This window comes from Cavia porcellus, unplaced genomic scaffold (genome assembly GCF_034190915.1).
Source record: "Cavia porcellus strain 051 isolate PalLab524CR breed Dunkin Hartley unplaced genomic scaffold, mCavPor4.1 scaffold_7, whole genome shotgun sequence".
NCBI classification, from domain to species: domain Eukaryota; kingdom Metazoa; phylum Chordata; class Mammalia; order Rodentia; family Caviidae; genus Cavia; species Cavia porcellus.
This window is the reverse complement of record NW_026947490.1, coordinates 85,728,466-85,749,363: the sequence shown is the minus strand read 5'-3', so window position 1 is coordinate 85,749,363 and position 20,898 is coordinate 85,728,466. Positions and strand designations below refer to the sequence as shown.

The 20,898-nt window shown below is 35.9% G+C and overlaps 1 protein-coding gene across 1 annotated transcript in view; it reads left to right on the top strand.

The window, feature by feature from the left end:
* The window catches only part of LOC134477103 (zinc finger protein 345-like), a 58,834-nt gene extending 53,076 nt beyond the window's left edge, over positions 1-5,758 (top strand). Inside the window, exon 7 of the mRNA XM_063254073.1 lies at positions 5,560-5,758. Within this exon, the coding sequence (XP_063110143.1) occupies positions 5,560-5,758 (199 nt within the window). The remainder of the gene's footprint in view (positions 1-5,559) is intronic.
* The last annotated feature ends 15,140 nt before the right edge of the window (positions 5,759-20,898 follow it).

Below are 20,898 nucleotides of genomic sequence, written 5' to 3'. Positions count from 1 at the left end.
TGGGAAGTCTTTCTGGAGCCTAGAGAGTTCTGAAAACTCTCATTTGTAACCTCTTCATTCACCTGCAGTAGCTATAATGTGTACTGCTTCTGTCAGGCTTCATGGAAGGGGAAGATTGGGTCTTACTAAGTATTAACTAGAGGAGGCAGAACATTCTATGCTGACTGCATGAAGGGCCAATTGACCATGTGAGACCCAAGGCCAAGAACATATTTGTCTCTGAATTAACAGTGTTGAACTGAGCTCATTGTCATGTATTAGTGTGTAAAGGAAATAGTGAGGGGACAGCATTGCAAGCCAGATAGATGCCTTCCTTCAAGGATATCCATGACCAAACAGAGGGTGAGAAGGATCTACAGAGCACAGGAAAGGTCCCAAGACAGATGCAGAGAGGAAAATTGGGAAGCCAGTGCTTCCTGTCAGAGTCTGTGCCTCCCTCTCTGTCCTATATCACATGTGCTGATGGAACATGCAGCACCTAAGCTGTGATTGACTTATGGAGAAAACAATTTATAAGTAAAGATTGTCTCTAAAACTTCATTACACGGGTATATATATATATATATATATATATATATATAATTTCTTTATATCTATTAACATGACTATTCTTTCATGAGGTAATGTGAGTTGCATGCGTTTTAATGTACACTATAACTTTTGTGAATTTGGGGGGTTTTTTCAGTGCCAAATTATGATCATTTAAAAACAAATCTGATCATTTTATCCCAATGACAAGGAGCTGTCTCATTCAGAATTAAATGTTTCAGATTGGGGACTTAAATCCTTCACATCCCTCTTCTCCAGGTCTGAGAACACACAGCTCTTCCCTCAGCAACATCATTTCAGGAGACTTTGTCCCCACGATCAGCACCAGCACCTTGTGCAGCACAGTGCTCAGGGGAGGAGGAAATAGGGCAGCCTGGCTGCACTCATGACACTATTCAAGGTCCTTAGTGAGCTTTCTGCTCATGGTAGCTAAACAGGAGTAGGGACTGTACTATCTTTATAGAAGTTAGAAATAAGAATTTATTCAAGACAGTAGTAGCATTCAATCTTTGGATATCTATTTACCTCCTTACCTATATACTTACATATATCTCTCTTTTGGCTTGGATCACCATGTCCTTTCAAAGCCTCATATACTTATAGGCACGACTTCTCAGAGGTGCCTGCACATGGAGTTTATGAATATGTTTTAAGAGTATGTGAGAATGAAATGGCTTCAGTATAGTCTGTTAGGAGAATGTGCAAACATCACCCTTCCTTGCTTTCATCATATATGAAGATCAGGCACAAGTAAGTGTTCCCTATATTCTGTGCTGGGGGTCTGTATTTCCAAGACTTAAACAGATAGAAAAATTTTCAAAACATTCTGCTAAATCCTTCAATGTGAATTTTCAGGCAAATTATCCATTTTTGTTTTATCAAACACTTTCTGTTTCTCTTGTCACATCTGATGCCATTCAATCCCCTTCTCATTAGGCAATTCCCCCTCAGGAACCAAATCCAGGAGCTCTTCCAAGTAATTGTAATCTATTGTCAGGGTGGCATTCTTAGTCAGGTCAACCCGTTGGCTCACAGGAAGGGTGGAATGATTTGTTGTTCTTCGTGTTACTTCCCCTCAGCCCAGAATAGTTTGTGCCAGGTCATGGGAAGGCTGTACTTGGCTTATTCTCCTCTCAGGATTAGCATGCCTTGTGCCAGATCCTAAAAAGGAAAAATTGCCTTCTTTTTCTTCTTTGTATTCCTCTCAGGCCCATCATGCATTCTCCTGAATCACAGGAATAGGAAATTTGGCTTTTCCTCTTTTCAGGATCTGCATGACTTGTGCTGAGTAACAGAAAAGGTGAATTGGCATCTTATTCTTGATTTTACTCTTAGATTCAGAATGGCTTTGAAAGTGTTCTTGGTTGTAATAACACTGATAATTTAACAAATGTGTGGTGACACCAAAGCATATGAACTTCTTTCAAGCGTAACATTGTGCAGGAAATTGTTTTTATATGTTGCAGGAGTACATTAAATAACATTAGCAAAATTTTAAAATGTTAAACAAATAGAAAAGTAATATAGTTACTTAATTTTGTTAACAACTCATATGTTTATACATGGTTGTTAGTTACTCTATGTGTTTGACTGTGCAGTATTAAAGTTAGAAAGTATAGTAATATATATTTATATTACCATAGTTCACCAAAGATAAAATATGGCAGTTACATATTTATACTCATGTAGGATAAATAAAGGCTGAAAATATGGTGTACCTACAGAATAGAGGTAAGTTTGAGTTGTTTTAAGGAAAATAGGTTGATCTTGAGATAATAAGTATAAATTAATTCAGATAAAGAATATCACATAATCTGTCTAAAACAAAAGACACAATAGAAACAACACAAAGAACAAACCAAACAAGATAAGGAACTGAAATGTATCTTCTGTGGAAATATGAAGAAATCTGAGGCAGAAGGAAAGTAAAATGGAGAAAGATGTGACACATAACCACCACATATCACAAATGTGTAGTGATAGAAAAATTATAAGGATTGTTGGATAAAAACAAATGATAAAAAATTTTGGAATATTTTTCAGGTGAAAATGTTAGACTAGAGTATTTGGAAGAAAAGGAAGAGGCATTTGTGATCCAAAATTGAAAATTGGGTGTTTACAAAACAGTACATGGTAAATACAGAATGTTAAGAAGTGTACACAAAGATATACTGTAAAATATTCAAGTAAGATGTTGAATTTATGAGGTTACTTCCCTTGATTGTAAACTACTGATTATATTCGATTTATCTAGTGGCCTTTTCTACTTGTGACTCAGAAAATTGTCTGTTCATTTCAATTACCTATTTCTTATTTTTAAGGGAATCATTTTTTTTTAGTTCTCCATTCACTATATTGTTGATTGTTGTTGACTGCCAAAGGAACCACAGGAAAAACTTGTTTCACTATATAACTGAAATAAATCAGAGATATTTAAATACCTCACAGTTTATTTCATGTAGGAAAAGAAGAATATAAATCCATTAAATGGCAAAAAGGGAGGTAAAGATTTTTCACAACTAAAGGAAACTAAGAGATAGAGAGATGTTAGAGGTAATCTGGTAGAAAAAGAATTAAAATGTTTTAAAAAACATGTGTAAGAGTCTACAATAAATATAACCATTATATACTACAAGCACTATTGATAAAAATGACTAAAAATTTTAAAAAATAGAGTAAAAAATGGAAAAAATTGAGACAGAGAAAGATCATCTTAGGTGAAACTGAGAAACTGATTAACAGGATCCTCATGAATGCCGGTGCAGTTTTCTTTGAATAAAGAGCAGAACGCACACAGGTGCACACATTTCACCACAGGGAGAGGAGTCTTCAAACAGGAATGCCCAGGAGCTGGAGCAGGAAACAATCTGCTCACACATCAGTAGAGCAAAGACCTAGACAGTGGGGATGACCTTCCTCAAGCATCAGATCCTACATGAAGAAAACAACTTTTTATGGCATTGAACATTTTACATGTTCACAATGCAAGCATCATTAATATAAAAAGCATGATCTGAGTATATAGACAAAAATGAAAGCTGATGAAGTGTTAAAAACACAATGGAGCACTGTCACATGAGCTATAATATTCTCTTTAGTGCATCTTTGTTACTAGACTTGCTCAGTGCACTCACATAATCTGTGGACACTGCTGGCTCTGAGGGACCAATCACAGCACTGTTTATATAGCAGGAAGAAATGCAAATGAGACCGCGTTGTGCTCATGAAAACCAGCTGAGCTTTCATTCTGCAGCTCTACAGAGGAGCACAGTCCTGGATGTCCAGCTGTTCCCACCTGTGATCAGGACTGAGCAGAGACAATCACTATGGATTTGAGGCAGAGTTGGGTTTTCCTGTTTGCCATTCTGAAATGTAAATTATGGAGAACAAAGAATATGGAAAGGGAAGTGAACATGACTGGAATGAACAGTGGACATATATGAGTTTCCTGAGCAGGATGTCCTTGTGTTTTTAGGTGTCCAGTCTAAGATTCAGCTGGTGGTGTGATGTGGAGGCTTGGTGCAGCCTGGAGGTTTCCAGAAACCTTGAATAATCACATATTTCTGAAAGGTGATTTGTAGGCTACCTCTTTGAGCTCTGCTTTAAATTCAGTGAAAAGTAGAGTATAGACAGGCCTGCAGGACAAGCCACGCTACAGTTCTGTCATCAATTTGGCAATGTGTTATATTCTATCTTCAGTGTTCCTCAGTGACTATTGCAATGTTCTTGAGTTTTGTTGATGATGACATACAGTTAATGCTTGAAGGAATGATCTCCAGTTAGACTGTTTATGACAGGGGCTGTGAAATATCAGGTTGTGTTTCTGAACTTCAGGGCACTTGTCATTACTTAAGAGACAGTGACTTTTGAGGATGTAGCTGTGATTTTCCCCCAGAAGAGTGAGATTTGCTGAATGCATCATAAAAGAAGCTCTACAGAGATGTGATGTGGGAAATATCTATGAATATTAATGCTGCAGGTAAGGATGATATATTTTATTTATACAAACAGCATTAATTATTTCTCAGTGATATAGTGTAACATAATTGATAATTATAACATTTGCTTCTATATCTCAGGACCAATTATATTATACCATGAGTATGATTTGAATCAGTGATGTTTTATCATAAAGTTACAGTGAGTATTTTAAATTTCTATGTCTGTAGTACAGGAAGAATATTGCATAACCAACAAAGGAGAGAAGAGGACAAAAATGGCTCAAAAAGTCTAAGGTGATTAACATAAGAGAAACGGAACACCCCTTAAGTATCAGTGTGTGAGCATAAATATTACAATAAATGAACTTGAAGAAATGAGATCATGTTACACTTAATCCTCAGGAAAATATCAAGAGATGCATATTATTTTATTTTTGTTATCTCAGAATCCATAGAAAAATATTTGAATGTAGAAATCAGAGGTGGTACTGATACTATGTAACAAATAATAGTATCTAATTTATCAGTTTGAAAGTTGCCTTCAAGATCAACATCATGGAAATGTATGAGTAAACTGAAATATTGTTTATATTGTTATTGTTCTGATATGCAGGAAGTGAACAAATAGTGAATTTTGATTGAAACTCATCTTCAAACTATCCATATATATATATATAAATCATCTTCAAACTATATATATATATATATATATATATATATATATATATATACTGAGACTTTCCACAGATGAGAACGTGATGAGGCTAAATAGATAAGGGGGAGAATGAAGACCTAAAGTGTTAAAAAATTAATCAATATTTGATAGCCATTTGTACCAATCCCCTAAAATGAGATGATGTATTAGGATTGTATACCAATTTAAAATTCCCAAATGAAAACCATCCTCTTTAGAATGAACAGTACTTTGAAAGAAGTCCTGCAGGACAATGAGTCAGTTAACAATCAGAATTACTTAGCAGGCATCAAACAAAATTTCTCATCATAAATCCCAAGTGTTAATGTGAAGCACTTTCCATTGTGATTGATGTCCTTCTTTGTTTCTTTACAGATATGATGAAGACAAATATTTGGGAATTGAAGAGCAGCAATATGAATGTAATAAAGATGAAGACACTTGCAGTGATTTTCAGTCCTTTCAGAAGCACGAAGTAAGAAAGACTGGAGAGAGACCTTGTCAATATGGGCAATATGGGGAGAACAGTTCTGACTTTAGTGAACGAAGTCCCCATGGGCAGAAAATTTTGTAGGTAAGAAAAGTGTGAAAGCCTACCCAACAACTAACAATGTTCAAATGCATGAGAAAAATCACACATTGGGCAACTCCTATGTACAATAACACAATGAGAATAGTTCTATTTCTTCATAGCATATTGAAAAAAGATGTGAGGAATGATTGTGGAGAGAAACACTATGTAACTGAGAAATGTGCAAAAGCATCATGTCATGGGAATTCCTTTTAAAAACATAAAAACCTTCACACTGGAAAGCAACCATATAAATGCAAGCAATGTGGGAAAGCATTCAGTATACACAGTAGCTGTCAAAGACATAAAAGTTTCACACTGGGGAGAAACCCTATTTATGCAACAAATGTGGGACACCATTCAGTACAGCCTCTGGATGTAAAGTACATGATGGAATTCACACTGGAGAGAAACCATATCTATGTAAGCATTGTGGGAAATCTTTCAGTCAAAATCGTACCCTCATTAGACATCAAAGAATCCATATTAGAGAGAAACACTATGTGTGAAACAAATGTAAGAAAGCATTCAGTACAGCCTCTAGTTGTAAAGCACATGATGAAATTAACTCTGGGGAGAAAACTTACATATGTAAGCAACATGAGAAATCTTTCAGTCAAAATGGTAACCTTATTATACATAAAACAATTCATACTGGGAGAAACCCTGTGTATGTATGCAATGTGGGAAATCTTACAGTCAAAATGGTAACCTTATTATAATGAAAGAGCTCACACTGGGTAGAACCATTATGGGTACAGCCAGTATGACAAAGCATTCAGTATGCAGAAGTGCTGAAAATAAACTTTATCTATATATGTAAGCAATGTGCAATCATTTTCAGCTATAGTAGAACATTTTGTGTATATAAGAGAATTTACACTGTAGAAAAACCCTCCATATATGCGAAATGAATAAGTGGATTTGTTGCTAAATTCTTACTTTCTAAACATAAAATATCCACCCCAGGAAAAAAAAAGCCATGAACATGAGGAATGTAGAAAAACTTCCCACAATCAGAGAGATTGTCACTACATGAATGAACTCCCTGTGTGTAGTAATTCTATGCATTTGAACAATGGTTCTTTGAAAGAATAAATAAAATCGATAAGCCCCTAGCCAACCTTATTAAAAAAAGGAAAGAAAAAGCTCAAATTCATGCAATAAGAAATGAAAAAGGAGAAATCACTACAGACCCAATAGAAATACAGAGGATCATCAACACCTATTTCGAAAACCTCTACTCTCAAAAGTTTGATACCACAGAAGAAATAGATAGATTCTTAGAAGCATATGAAGTACCAAAGCTAGATCAAGAGGATATAAAACTGTTGAATAACCCAATCTCTGCTAATGAAATTGAGAATGTAATTGGGTCCTTGCCCACCAAGAAGAGCCCAGGCCCAGATGGATTCACTGCAGAATTCTACAAGAAATATAAAGAAGACCTAATGCCGACACTCCACAAACTATTCAATGAAATTGAAAGGGAAGCAATCCTTCCTAAGTCATTCCTGGAAGCAAATATTACTCTAGTACCAAAACCTGAGAAAGACCCAACTATAAAAGAGAACTATAGACCGATCTCCCTAATGAACACAGATGCAAAAATCCTCAATAAAATATTGGCAAATAGGATCCAGCAAATCATCAAGAAGATTATACACCATGACCAGGTGGGATTCATCCCAGGAATGCAAGGATGGTTCAATATACGCAAATCAATAAATGTAATCCACCATATCAATAAAGCCAAAAATAAGAATCACATGATCATCTCTATAGATGCAGAAAAAGCCTTCGATAAGGTCCAACACTTATTCATGATAAGAACTTTGCAGAAAATTGGAATAAATGGTCTTTACCTCAATATAATAAAGGCCATTTATGACAAACCAACAGCCAGCATCATACTAAATGGCCAAAAATTGAAAGCCTTTACTTTAAAATCGGGTACAAGACAAGGATGTCCTTTATCACCACTCCTATTTAATATAGTACTGGAAGTACTAGCCAGAGCAATTAGGCAAAAAAGAGAAATAAAAGGGGTAAAGATAGGAAAAGAAGAAGTTAAATTATCATTGTTTGCAGATGACATGATACTCTACATAGAAGACCCCCTAAACTCCATTGAAATACTCTTAGATACAATAAATAAATTCAGTAATGTGGCTGGATACAAAATCAATATTCAGAAATCAATAGCATTCCTATACACGAACAACAAAATTACACAGAGGGAAATAAGAGAAACTGGACTATTCACATTAGCAAGCAAAAAAATGAAATATTTAGGAATTACTCTTACGAAAGAAGTGAAAGACTTATACAGTGAAAATTATAATACACTGAAAAAGGAAATTGAAGATGATCTCAGAAAATGGAAAGACATCCATTGCTCATGGATAGGAAGAACAAACATTGTGAAAATGGCCATTCTCCCAAAACTGTTATACAGATTCAATGCAATCCCAATAGAAATACCATCAACATACCTTATAGATCTAGAGAAATCACTCCTAAATTTCATCTGGAACCAGAAGAGACCTAGAATCGCAAAGGCAATTCTAAGCAGCAAAGACAAAGCAGGAGGCATCACAATCTCTGACTTGAAGTTATACTACAAAGCAACAGTAGTAAAATCAACATGGTATTGGAATCAAAACAGAGCTGAAGATCAGTGGAATAGATTAGAAGATACAACCACAACTACGAACACACTCAACCACCTTATTTTTGATAAAGGAGCCAAGCAGGTTCACTGGAAGAACGACAGTCTCTTTAATAAATGGTGCTGGAAAAACTGGCTCTCCATTTGCCAAAAACTAAAGCTAGACCCATGTCTATCACCATGTACTAAATTAAAATCTAAATGGGTCAAAGATCTGAATATTAAAACAGAAACACTAAATCTATTGGAAGACAAAATAGGTAGAAACCTTGGAGACATAGGAGTAGGTAAAGAATTCATGAACAGGACTCAAACCGCACGGGAAATACTTCCCAGAATCAATAACTGGGACCACTTCTTATTAAAAAGTTTCTGCATGTCAAAAGAAATCTCCAGCATAGTGAAAAGAAAACCCACAAACTGGGAAAAGATTTTAGTGAACTCTCTCTCAGACAAGGGACTCTTGTCTAAAACATACAAAGAATTAAAGAAACTCAGACCTCCGAAATTCAAAGATCCAATCCAAAAATGGGCATCTGAGATGAATATGCAATTCTCAGATGAAGAAATGCAAATGGCAAATAAATACATGAAAAAATGCTCATCATCATTGGTCATTAGAGAAATGCAAATTAAAACCACACTGAGATACCATCTCACCCCTGAAAGAATGGCCAGGATCAAGAAAACCGACAACAAATGCTGGAGAGGCTGTGGGGAAAAAGGAACTCTCCTGCACTGCTGGTGGGAGTGTAGACTGGTACAGCCTTTGTGGAGATCTGTCTGGAGATTTCTCAAAAAGTTGGGACTGGAAATCCCATTTATTCCAGCTATTCCACTTCTAGGCATATTCCCAGAAGAACTGAAAGCATCATACCACAGTGATATATGTGCACCTATGTTTATAGCAGCACAATTTGTAATCGCCAGATCTTGGAAACAACCCAAGTGCCCATCAACTGAGGAATGGATAAAAAAGTTGTGGTATTTCTATACAATGGAGTATTATTCAGCTATAAAGAAGGATCACATTGAGATATTTATCAATAAATGGGCACAGCTTGAGACCATACTCATAAGTGAAATAAATCAATCTCGCATATGTGAATAGCGAATAGTTTCCCTAATGTAAGTAATGATTCAAATATATAAAAATATGTGGTAATCATGATTCCCCATTAGGTGGCCTTGAAGCCTTATAAAGTTTTCACTCATTAATTAGAAAGGCTTTATTCTGGGCTTCTTGATATGAAAATATTTGAAGCTAGAGTATATGAAGCTTTACCCAAATATTTCAAGGAAAAAGACACTATGGTAACTACTATTAAGTCAGGTTATAAGGTGGTGAAGTACTAGGTTGTTGAAACAGTCATGCTGTGACCTCTATTGTTATATTTTTATGTCCTGTTTTATCTCAATCTCCCCCTTATTGTTTCAAAAAAATTATTTAGTCATTTCTTATGTTTGTCTTAATTAAAGAAAAAATTCTAAAAAATTAGGATATATAAATAGTAACTCTTTTCGATTTCCTATTAACTTGTTTTGAAGTCCTGTAGTACTCCCATGATCTTGTTTTGACTGATTAGACTCTGTTCCATTCTATATGATAGTATCAAGTTTGAAGACATAGGCAACTACTTTGAAGATAATAAGATTCACTAAGATACCCATTCTGGTTTGACTATTGTCTTCTTTGGAAGTCCTGTAATGTTTACAATGCCTAAGTTTTATTGGTCTTGTTCTCTACTGTTTTGTCCAACTTTATAATATCTAATAAGATAGACAATTCTTTTTAAGGAAACAAGGGACAACGTTGATAACCATTGTTGATAAACTTGTACTCTGTTCTACACCATGTGCTACGTCTATCCTTGGTATTGACTGACAGCTTTGTTTTGCCATATTTGACTGTATTCTCCCCCCCCAAAGAAAGTAATAAGCACTAAGGAGTAATAAAATCCAAGATGTGTAAATTTTGTTGTAAAAAAGAGAGGGAAAAAAAAAAGAAAAGGAGCTCTAACGGATATAACAGCAAGTGTGTTTGGGGGTGTTAAATAGCTGACTTTATCAATGTTTTTGGAACATTGAACACAGCTGTTTGCAGTCTCCCTGTTTGAATGTCCACCTTGTGTTCTTTGATACTGTGATTTGAGGAACTATTTTCAAGAAAATAGTGTGTAATCTACTAGCAGGTAATTTCTTACTGTTATGGTTTTTTGTTTTGTTTTGTTTTGTAGTTCTGTATTGCGTGTACCCTTACGCCGCTTTGGTTTGTTTTGTGTTTTTCTCTTTTTCCTCTTAAAAAAAAAAAAAAAAAAACAATGGTGGATAGCATTTAGGGCACAAAAATCCATTCAAATAGTGGAAACATGCACAGAAAGAAGAAACCCCATGTGTGCAGACTGTGTGTAAAATATTTTCTGTAGTGTTTCCCTTTTGCAACCTAAGATTCCCCTCACACCTGGGAGTAAATGCACATAAGAAGTATTTGGCAAATTGGACCCGACAGAGGTGCTAACCTGAGTGATGTTATATTGTTTCACAAGCCTATACATGCTATGTGGGAAAGCATTTGGTATTCATGGTTGTTGTCCAATGTGTGAAAATAATCGTAGTTTAGTAAAATCATACATATAAAAGTGACTTTTGGTAATACTTTGAAAATTACTCATGCCGAGGGAACTTATAAAAATAATATAAAATTATTGCTCTAAATATATGTTCATAGATATTTTTTGTAAACTCCCTCAAACATAGTTATCCTAAAACGTTTTTGTTCCTTTTTTAATAAATCACACATAAATGTCTGATCTCTTTTTGTAGTCTTAACAAAAAATACGGTGTTTAAAGAAATTTTAAGTATGCTGAATCCTTTTTTCCTATGTTTTTGATCCACCAATATCTCGCCTTGATGGATGACACCCAATTATCTCATGACCATTTTTCCCACCATAATCTGTAACTCTTGTGTCAGTTTAGAGAAGGATCTATACATTTATAAAAAAAGTGTTCTTGTATTGATGGCCTGTGTCTATTTATGTAGTCATGCTTATGGTAATATAAACCATCACAAAAGCAAAGGCAGATCTAGTCACTTAAATCTTATGTATGCAACAAATGTGGAAATATGTTCAGTACACAAACAGATTCTAAAATACCTGATAGAACTACACTAGGGAAAAACCCTATGTGCATAAACTGGAAAATCTTTCAGTCAAGACTGAAACATTGTCCATAAAATTTACACTTGGGAGAAATCTTTTGTAAGAAATATTAAGAAGGCTCTGCTGATAATCCATATTTCCTAGACTTAGAAGATCCCACACAGAGAGAAACCATAGTATGTAAGCAATATGGAAATCTAGCAGCCAAACTCATAGCTTGTAGATGCATAAAAGAATTCACAAAGAGAAGAAGCTGTGTGGATAAGCAATTTGGGAAAGGATTCAGTTCACATAGTCACTGAAAAACACATGAAAGAACCCACAATAGCTAAAATTTGTATGCATGTAAGCAATGCAGCAAATGTTTCCACCAACAGTGATTGTAATGACATGAAAGAATTCACACAGGGAAGTAACCCTATGCTTTGCAACAATGGAGAAAAGCATTCAGTGCAAAATAATGCCATCAATTAAGGAAATAATGCATGCAAGGGAAAAACCCATGTACGTAGTCAATGTGAGGATTTCTTGCAAACTTTTCATTTTATAAATGCTAAATTTTCCACAAATTGGGGAATAACTATGTCAAAAATATGTATTGAAGAAAAGTTTCCATTGACAGAGATGCTAACCTTCAAAATAATGTCACATTGTGGCCAAAGCCTCTGTATGCGATGTGAGGAAGCTCTCAGTGTACATGAGTATGGTCAAATATGTGTAAGTCAGCACTATGAATTGAGATTTTACATATGTAAGTGATAATTTGGAAAATACTTTGCAAATTACTCCTGTGGTTGAGGCCTGTAAAAATACGATAAAAAATGAGGTCAATATATATTCATAGATTTTCCAGAGATCATCCTTAAAGATGGAGATATCCCAAATATATTCATTTTGTGTTTCAGTATCACACATAACTACTGGTTTCTCCATAGTCTTACTATTAAAAAATCATAATCTTTAAAGGTAATTCAAGGGTTCTGAAGAATTTTCACCTTGTTTTTCATTCACCAATATCGTCTTTATAAAAGACACCTATTTTCCTCACAAACATTATTTTCCACTTCAGGTTATTTTTCCAATTATTCTGAATTATTTTTCTAGAAACATATACACAAATGTATTCAAAGGTGTCCTTCACCATGTTTTTTATCATGTATCTATGTATGTATGCTTATGATAAGACATTCACAAAAGCGAAAGCAAATTTATAATATGTATAATTGCATTAGTGCCTATTTCTAGTACATAATGGAAGTGTTCATCTTTGGAAGGCATCAATGTGTGTAGTAGGTCTGAGTTCTTTATTGCCTTAACATCCTCCATTTATGTTTTTCCTCTGTTTCTTGCTACTCTCCATTTTGAAACACATATGCTCCTGCAGTTAATAAAACAGAATTATACATACTTAAACTACTTCCCTCTTATATTAAGTCCATTTTCCATAAATAGCAGAATCCTGAATATGCAAGTGAATTTTGATTTCACACTAGTGAAAATCCTGCTGTTCAAAGGAAAAATGCATGGAGTATAATTCCCAGAATAGAAATGGTGAGTGATGGAAATGATGTCATATTGTGACACAAGAAAGACGGAATCACCAGTGTGCAATAAGTAAGGTGATAAACACAAGTGTGTGAATCAAGCATGAGAATTATAGAATTAGATATTTTTTGTCTGAAATGGTCTTTTTCTGAAGTTATGCTGGTTTTGAGCTCATTTTTTGATCTATATTGACCTTGGGTTCACTTTGTAGTCCATGCTCTTCTTGGGTTCATTGTGTAGTCTAGGGTGATCTTATGCTCACTTTGTGGTTCAGGCCGATTTTGAACATGCATCAATGCTCCTGCTTTAGTCTTCTGAGTTCTGGGTTTACAGTCATGCCCCACCATGCCTAGGTTGTAGCATTATATTTACCTAAAATTTCATGTAGAGATGTTAGTATACCACTTTTGCCCCTTGCATTCCAGTCTTTGGGGAATGGCACTTCTAAAATCTCATAGTCTCATTATAGGCATATGTTCCACAGTGGTATTTTAGCAGCATTCTATGATATTAAAATAAAATTCAGAAATGAAAGGTGAAAATGTCTGAATCTTGTTCCATTCTCCAGTAGGATAAATAGATCTTATGTCACTCTTAACTTTCATGGATCTCAGTTTCCCTCATCAGAGAGCTATCACATGATGTCACAACCTGACAAGAAGGTTAAGTGCCAGGCAGGACAAGATCTGGAGAGAAAGACAACACATTAACTGGATGATGATTACACCATGGTTATACCAACTTCTGTATTTATTAACATTTGTTTATTCATATATTTTTTCAATATATTCCAAAATTATAAATATATAAAAAGTATTCATTTCTATAATATATTGCTCTCCAATATTGGCAATACATTTTGAGGCGGCTGGCATTTCTGCACACTATTTTGAGGTTGAATATTGCTGACAAGTTAGTACAATGTAGTTCCTATGTTTATTCCCTTATTTTAGTGTTTTATTTTTTAAAAATGCAATTTTTCAGACATAGATAAAGTGGGGATTTCATAAGATTTAACCAAACTGGGAACCTGAGGCAAGAGGATTTCAACTTTGCAATTAAGCCCAAGTTTGGCAACATAGAGACATAATGAAAACTTGTCTGCAAATAAAAAATAGTTCTGGGGAGATAGACCTGTATAAATGTCCTGGATTCCAATATCAGCCCTGAAATGTTAAAATAAATCTTGTTTCCTGATAAAGAAGTAAAGCCACTGGCATCATCTCACACTCTGAGTAGACTGGCCTGTTCTCACCATCTCCCTCTGAGTTTAGGAGTCATTTCCGGAACACATAGTCTCAAATCACTGGAGTACAGTTTCCATCCTACTTACTACATGTAGGAATAAACTTGCAAAAAATATAGTTATTCAATTTCTGCTCTGAAAGACTAGAGCAACCTCATTTTAAGGGCAGTGATGCTCTTGTAGAGCATTTCATTAGCCCATCTCAATTCCAGGAATGGTAATTGTCACTTTGCTTATCTGTTCACATTTTGGTTCACTTTCCCTGTCCCTTAAGTCTCAAATATTTGGTCTTTCATCACTAGCTATTTGGTGATGCAGGAAGGCTGTGTGCTTTGTGAACTGGAAAGAGGCACAGGAAAATCAGGACAATTGATTATGTGGAATCTTCTTTTATATTTTTTCCACCATGTTTTGAATGCAGGGTCACCTGCTAATGAAGGGTCCTAGAATTTGAGCCTGGTTGGTGGATGACTTCCTCAGATATCAGGAATCAAATTCAGAAGGAAATATCCTAAAGGCTGTAAATGTAACTGGCTGTAAAAGGAGAGCCAGTTTTTCCAGTACCATTTATTAAAGAGACTGTCGTTATTCTAGTGAGCCTGCTTGGCTCCTTTATCAAAGATAAGATGGTTGAGAGTGTTTGTAGTTATAGTAGTATCTTCTAATCTATTCCATTCACCTTCGTCTCTGTTTTGATTCCAGTACATTGTTGATCTTACTATTGTTGCTTTATAGTATAACTTCAAGTCAGGGATTGTGATGCCTCCTGCCTTGCCTTTGCTGCTTAGAATTGCCTTTGTTATTCTAGGTCTCTTCTGGTTCCAGATGAATATTAGGAGTGATCTCTCTAGATTTATAAGGTATGTTGATGGTATTTTTATTGGGATTGCATTGAATCTGTATAACAATTTTGGGAGAATGGCCATTTTCATAATGTGTATTCTTCCTATCCATGAACAAGGGATGTCTTTCCATTTTCTGAGATCATCTTCAATTTCTTTTTACAGTGTATTATAAATTTTCCTGTATAGGGCTTTCACTTCTTTCATAAGAGTAATTCCAAAATATTTCATTTTTTTGCTTGCTAGTGTGAAGAGTGTGGTTTCTCTTACTTACCTCCTTGTGACTTTTTTGTTAGTGTATATGAATGCTATTTATTTCTGAGTATTGATTTTGTATCCACCTATATTACTGAGTTTATTTATTATATATAACAGTCTTTCAATGGAGTTTAGGGGGTCTTCTATGTAGAGCATCATGTCATTTGCAAACAATGATAATTTAAATTCTTCTTTTCCTATCTTTACCCCTTTTATTTCTCTCTCTTGTCTAATTGCTCTGGCAAGTACTTCCAGTACTATATTAAATAGGAGTGGTGATAAAGAACATCCTTGTCTTGTGCCTGATTTTAAAGTAAAGGCTTTCAATTTTTGGCCATTTAGTACGATATTGGTTGTTGGTTTGTCATAAATGGCCTTTATTATATTGAGGTAAAGACCATCTATTCCAATTTTCTGTAAAGTTCTTATCATGAATGAATGTTGGACTTTATTGAAGGCTTTTACTGCATCTATAGAAATGATAATGTAATTCTTACTTTTGGCTTTATTGGTATGGTGGGTTACATTTATTGATTTACATATGTTGAAACATCCCTGCATGCCTGGAGTGAATCACACTTGGTCATGGTTTATAATCTTGACAATTTGCTGCATCCTATTTGACAATATTTTATTGAGGATTTTTGCATCTGTGTTCATTAGGAATATCGGTCTACAGTTCTGTTTTTTAGTTGGGTCTTTCTCAGGTTTTGGTACTACAGTAATATTTGCTTCCAGGAATGACTTAGGAAGGATTGCTTCCCTTTCAATTTCATTGAATAGTTTTAGGAGTGTCAGCATTAGGTCTTTTTGTATTTCTTGTAGAATTCTTCAGTGAATCCATCTGGGCCTGAGGTCTTCTTTGTAGGTAAGGATTTTTAATTTCATTAACAGAGATTGGGTTATTGAGCAGTTTTACATCCTCTTGATCTAACTTTGGTACTTCATATGTTTATAAGAATCTGTCTATTTCTTCTCTGTTATCAAACCTTTGAGAGTAGAGGTTTTCAAATTAGTTGTTGATGATCTTCTGTATTTCTATTGGGTCTGTAGTGATTTTACCTTTTTCATTACTTGTTGCATGAATTTGAGCTTTTTCTTCCCTTTTTTCAATAAGGTTGACTAGCAGCTTATTGATTTCATTTATTCTTTCAAAGAACCAACTTTTTGATTCGTTGATTCTTTGGATTGTTTTCTTAGTCTCTATTGCATTGATTTCTGCTCTGATGTTTATAATTTCCTCTCTTTTTTTGGATTTGGGCTTGACTTGCTCTTCTTTTTCTATCTGTTTGAGGTGTAGCATCAGGTTATTTATTTGTGTTTGTTCTGTTTTCCTGATGTGGGAACTCAGTGCAATAAATTTTCCTCTGAGGATGGTTTTCCTTGCCTCCCACAGATTCTGGTAAGTTGTTTCTGCATTTTCATTTTCTTGTAGGTATTGATTAATTACTTCTTTAATTTCTTCTGTGATCCACTGATTACTCAAGTGTGTGTTATTCAGTTTCCATGTGTTTGTGGGATTTTTGCAGTATCTTTTATCATTAATTTCTAATTTCAGAGCGCTATGATCCATTAAAATGCAAGGGATGATTTCAACTATTTTGCAGTTGTTTAAATATGTTCAGTAAGCTAATATATGGTCTATTTTAGAGAATGATCTATGTACTGCTGAGAAGAACGTGCATTCTGATGTTGTTGGGTGGAACATTCTGTATATGTCTATCAAATCCATTTGTTCGCAGGTGTGATTCAGTTCTGTTATTTCTATGCTTATTTTCTGTCTGGTTGATCTGTCCCTTGGTGTCAATGGCATATTAAGGTCTCCTGTTACAATTGTGTTACTGATAATTTGAGTTTTCATTTCTGTTTATAATTATTTTATATAACTTGGTGCTCTGGAGTTTGGTTCATACATGTTGAAGATAATTATCTCTTCCTCTTGCAGTTTTTCCCTAATGAATATGTAGTGACTTTCTTTGTCCTTTATGGTCATTGTTTGTTTAAAGTTCACGTTGTCTGCAAACAGAATGGCTACTCCTGCTTTTTTTTTTGGATTCCTGCTTCATGAAGTATTGTTTTCCATCCTTTGACTTTCAGTCTGTGTGTATCTTTCCAGGTTAGATGGGTTTGCTGTAAACAGCATATGGTTGGATTTTGTTTCTTGATCCATTCTGCTAGTCTATTTCTTTTGATTGGTGCATTGAGACCATGTACTTTAAAGGCTATAACTGTGAAATGCTGGTTTATTGTTCACATGTTATCTCTCTGCTGTTGCATCTTTATCTTTCTGTTCTGTTTAATTATCTGCTTTGTTTAGTGGTTTTTTCCTTTGTGTATCTAAACTGTCTTTCAATATTTTTTGCAGGGTTGGCTTGGTTTTCATGAAATTCTTCTGCTGTCCTTTGTAGTGGAAGTATCGTGTTTCACCATCAATTTTGAATGATAATTTTTCAGGTTACATCAGTCTAGGTTGGAAATCATTTTGCTTTAGGATCTGGAGTACTTCACTCCATGATCTTCTTGACTTTATAGTTTGTAATGAGAAGTCTGCTGTGATTCTGATAGGTTTTCCTTTCTAAGTGATCTGTCTTTTCTCTCTGACAGCTTTTAATAATCTATTCTTGTGTTGGATTTCTGGGATGGTGATTATTATATGTCTCGGTGTAGTTTTATTTTGGTTTTGACTATATGGGGTTCTATATGCTTCACTGATCCTGATGTGGGTTTCTGACCTCATGCTTGCTAAATTTTCAGCTAATACTTCTCTAAATGTCCTCTTGACATCTTTTATGTTGTCTCCTTCTATTTCATTAATCCCTGTCAATCTTATGTTATTGTTCTTTGCATCATCATTCAGTTGTTGAATTGTTATTTGCTGATTCCTTGTTATTTTCAAAAGATCTTTCCTCTCCTGTTCACTAGCTGGTCTCCTGTCTTCAATGTCTGAAATTCTATCTTCACTTTCATTGAAGCGATTTTTACATCTTTCAGTGGAGATTTTTATTTCCTGTATCTCTCTGTGCATCTTCATTATGTATTCTGTTTGTTTCTTGTGTTGCTCATCTCGGGATTCTACCTTTTTGTTTAGTGCCTGCAATTTTTTAACTGTGTTTTCTTTAGATATATTCAGAATCTCTTTCATTTCTTTTATCATTTCTTCTTTTACCTGGGAGATTATTTCGAGTTTGAATTCCTTTAAAGCTTCGTGGAGTTGCTTGTTGATTTCAGTAGCTATTATGTCCAATATTTGAGGTGAATGGCATATATTTTCTTCTATATACATCCATCCTAGGGTTTATTGAGATGGGCTGGAGGTTTGAGGTTGCAATTTGGTCTTTTGCTTTGTCATTTTCCTATATTTCTGTGTTTCAAGTGTTATTTGAAAGCTTCCTCAGGGTCTGTTGGAAATCCACTTCTATGTTTGCAGCTCCTCGGACTCTGGCACCCAGTTCCCCCAAGCCACTGGGCTTTTAGAACCAATGGCCCTCTTCTGCCTGTTAAGAACTCAGTAGTTCCAGATAAGCTGGGCTCCATGGATAGTACACCCACCTGCTTGCTGGAAGCTCCACAATTCTACAAGCGCAGCCAGAATGAGGAGGCAGATGTAGGTGCCTCAAACCCACTTATGCACTTCACTGCACCTGGAAGCCTGGAGGGTCCCGAACAATCTGGGCTTGGGGCAGAGTGCACTTAGCACTTACCGCAGGCTGTGGGTCCTCTGGAACTGGTGATGCTCACCTGCTTGCTTTGGTATTCACAGTCCTCCAGACACATGGGAGGTGGATTCAGGTGCCCCATGTCTGCCCAGCCCTTCCTCTGCACCCATAAGGTGCAGGAGTCCCAAATATGCTGGGCTCCAGGGATAGTATGCACCTGCCTGTTTGCTGGAAATTCCACAGTTCTCCAAGTGCAGCCGGAATGGGGATGCGGATGTAGATGCCTCAAACCCACTTATCTACTTCCCTGGGTGAGATTTTTGATCACTTGCTAGGGCAAAAAAGTCACTGTCCTCACACTGAAGCAGTTACAGAAGATGGACCATGTAGCCTTTTCAGAATTTAATGAGAAGAAACATTTGATAGATGAGATATAATGCAACAAATAAAATATATAAAAAGAGACAAGTAGCCAGGAGAACATGGCAGACAAATAACAGCAGCCACGGAGGCTCTCTGATATTACCAGTTTAGAATACAGGAGCGGCACCATGTGAGGAGTCCTATGTGAGGGGAGATGTACCCTGCTGACCCAGGAACAAACTAAGCTGAGAGAAACCAACTGGAAATGCAATCCTGATGCTACAACAGGAACAGATAAAATCTCAGTGTGGAAGCTGGACCCCGCGCCATTGGAAGCCACGATTTGAATTTCCTGCTGCCAATACTGTGTCCCAAACCACACAGCAGGGAGAGAGACATGCAAAAGCTCTGAAGGCTGGAATCAGTGAACCAAATGGCATTGAGAGCAGGACTGGCAGGGAGCCTTGCATTGACCTGCAGTGAGTGAGAGAAATGGGGATCGTTTCATAGACTGGGAGGCTCCAACAGAGGACATTCAGGGAATGAGCAGACTAGCCAGAACAATCCCTGCAGTGACTTTAGTCACATATTCCCCTCTCAAGCAGGATTGGTGGGGAGCACTTGGCATGGTGATGCTGCGGACTAAGATCCAGTAGGCAAGACAAAATCAGGTCCCTGCACCTAGCAGTACACCCTAACAGTGAAGCATTCAGTAAGTTGACCTGGATTGGCGGTCCCAGCAGAGGCTGCCCAGGTCTGTGTCTCCATATTACACTTCAGTGGGTGGGAACACCTAGCCAGAGCAATTCAAACAAACTGTAACTGACAAAGAAAGAAACTGGGCCTCCTACAAATGCTTTTATGGAAGGAACAAAAGTATGGGAAAGGGAGCAACAAGAAAGGGTCCTCAGCCCTCAATCCTGAGAATACTGATCCAGGAAAGGTAAATGCAAAAGAGAATGAAGACAGAAAACATGCAATGTCAGACACAGCACCTATACACATAAAGCAGTATTTCCGGAGCCTCATAGACGAGTGCAAAAATGAAGTATTTAATGAAATAAAGCAAGAAATAAGCAGAATAGTTAGAGAAATTCTGAGCACTGCCCAAGAAAAAACAGATGGTGGAATGGAAGAACAGAAAAGAAGAGGAGAATTGTTTGATGGAGAAAATAGAGAAAACATAGAATATGTGAAGCAGGTTCAAAGAGATTACCAGGAAACTAAAAACTCTATTGAAAGCTGTCATAACAGCTTGAAAGAAACTAAGGATAGATTATCAGAACTGGAGGACAGATTTGTAAGGTGGGAGTATGAAATGAAAAACTTCTTAAAAATAACAAGAAAACAAACAGCAATAATACAAAGACTAGAAGATGATAAGAGGATCTATAACTT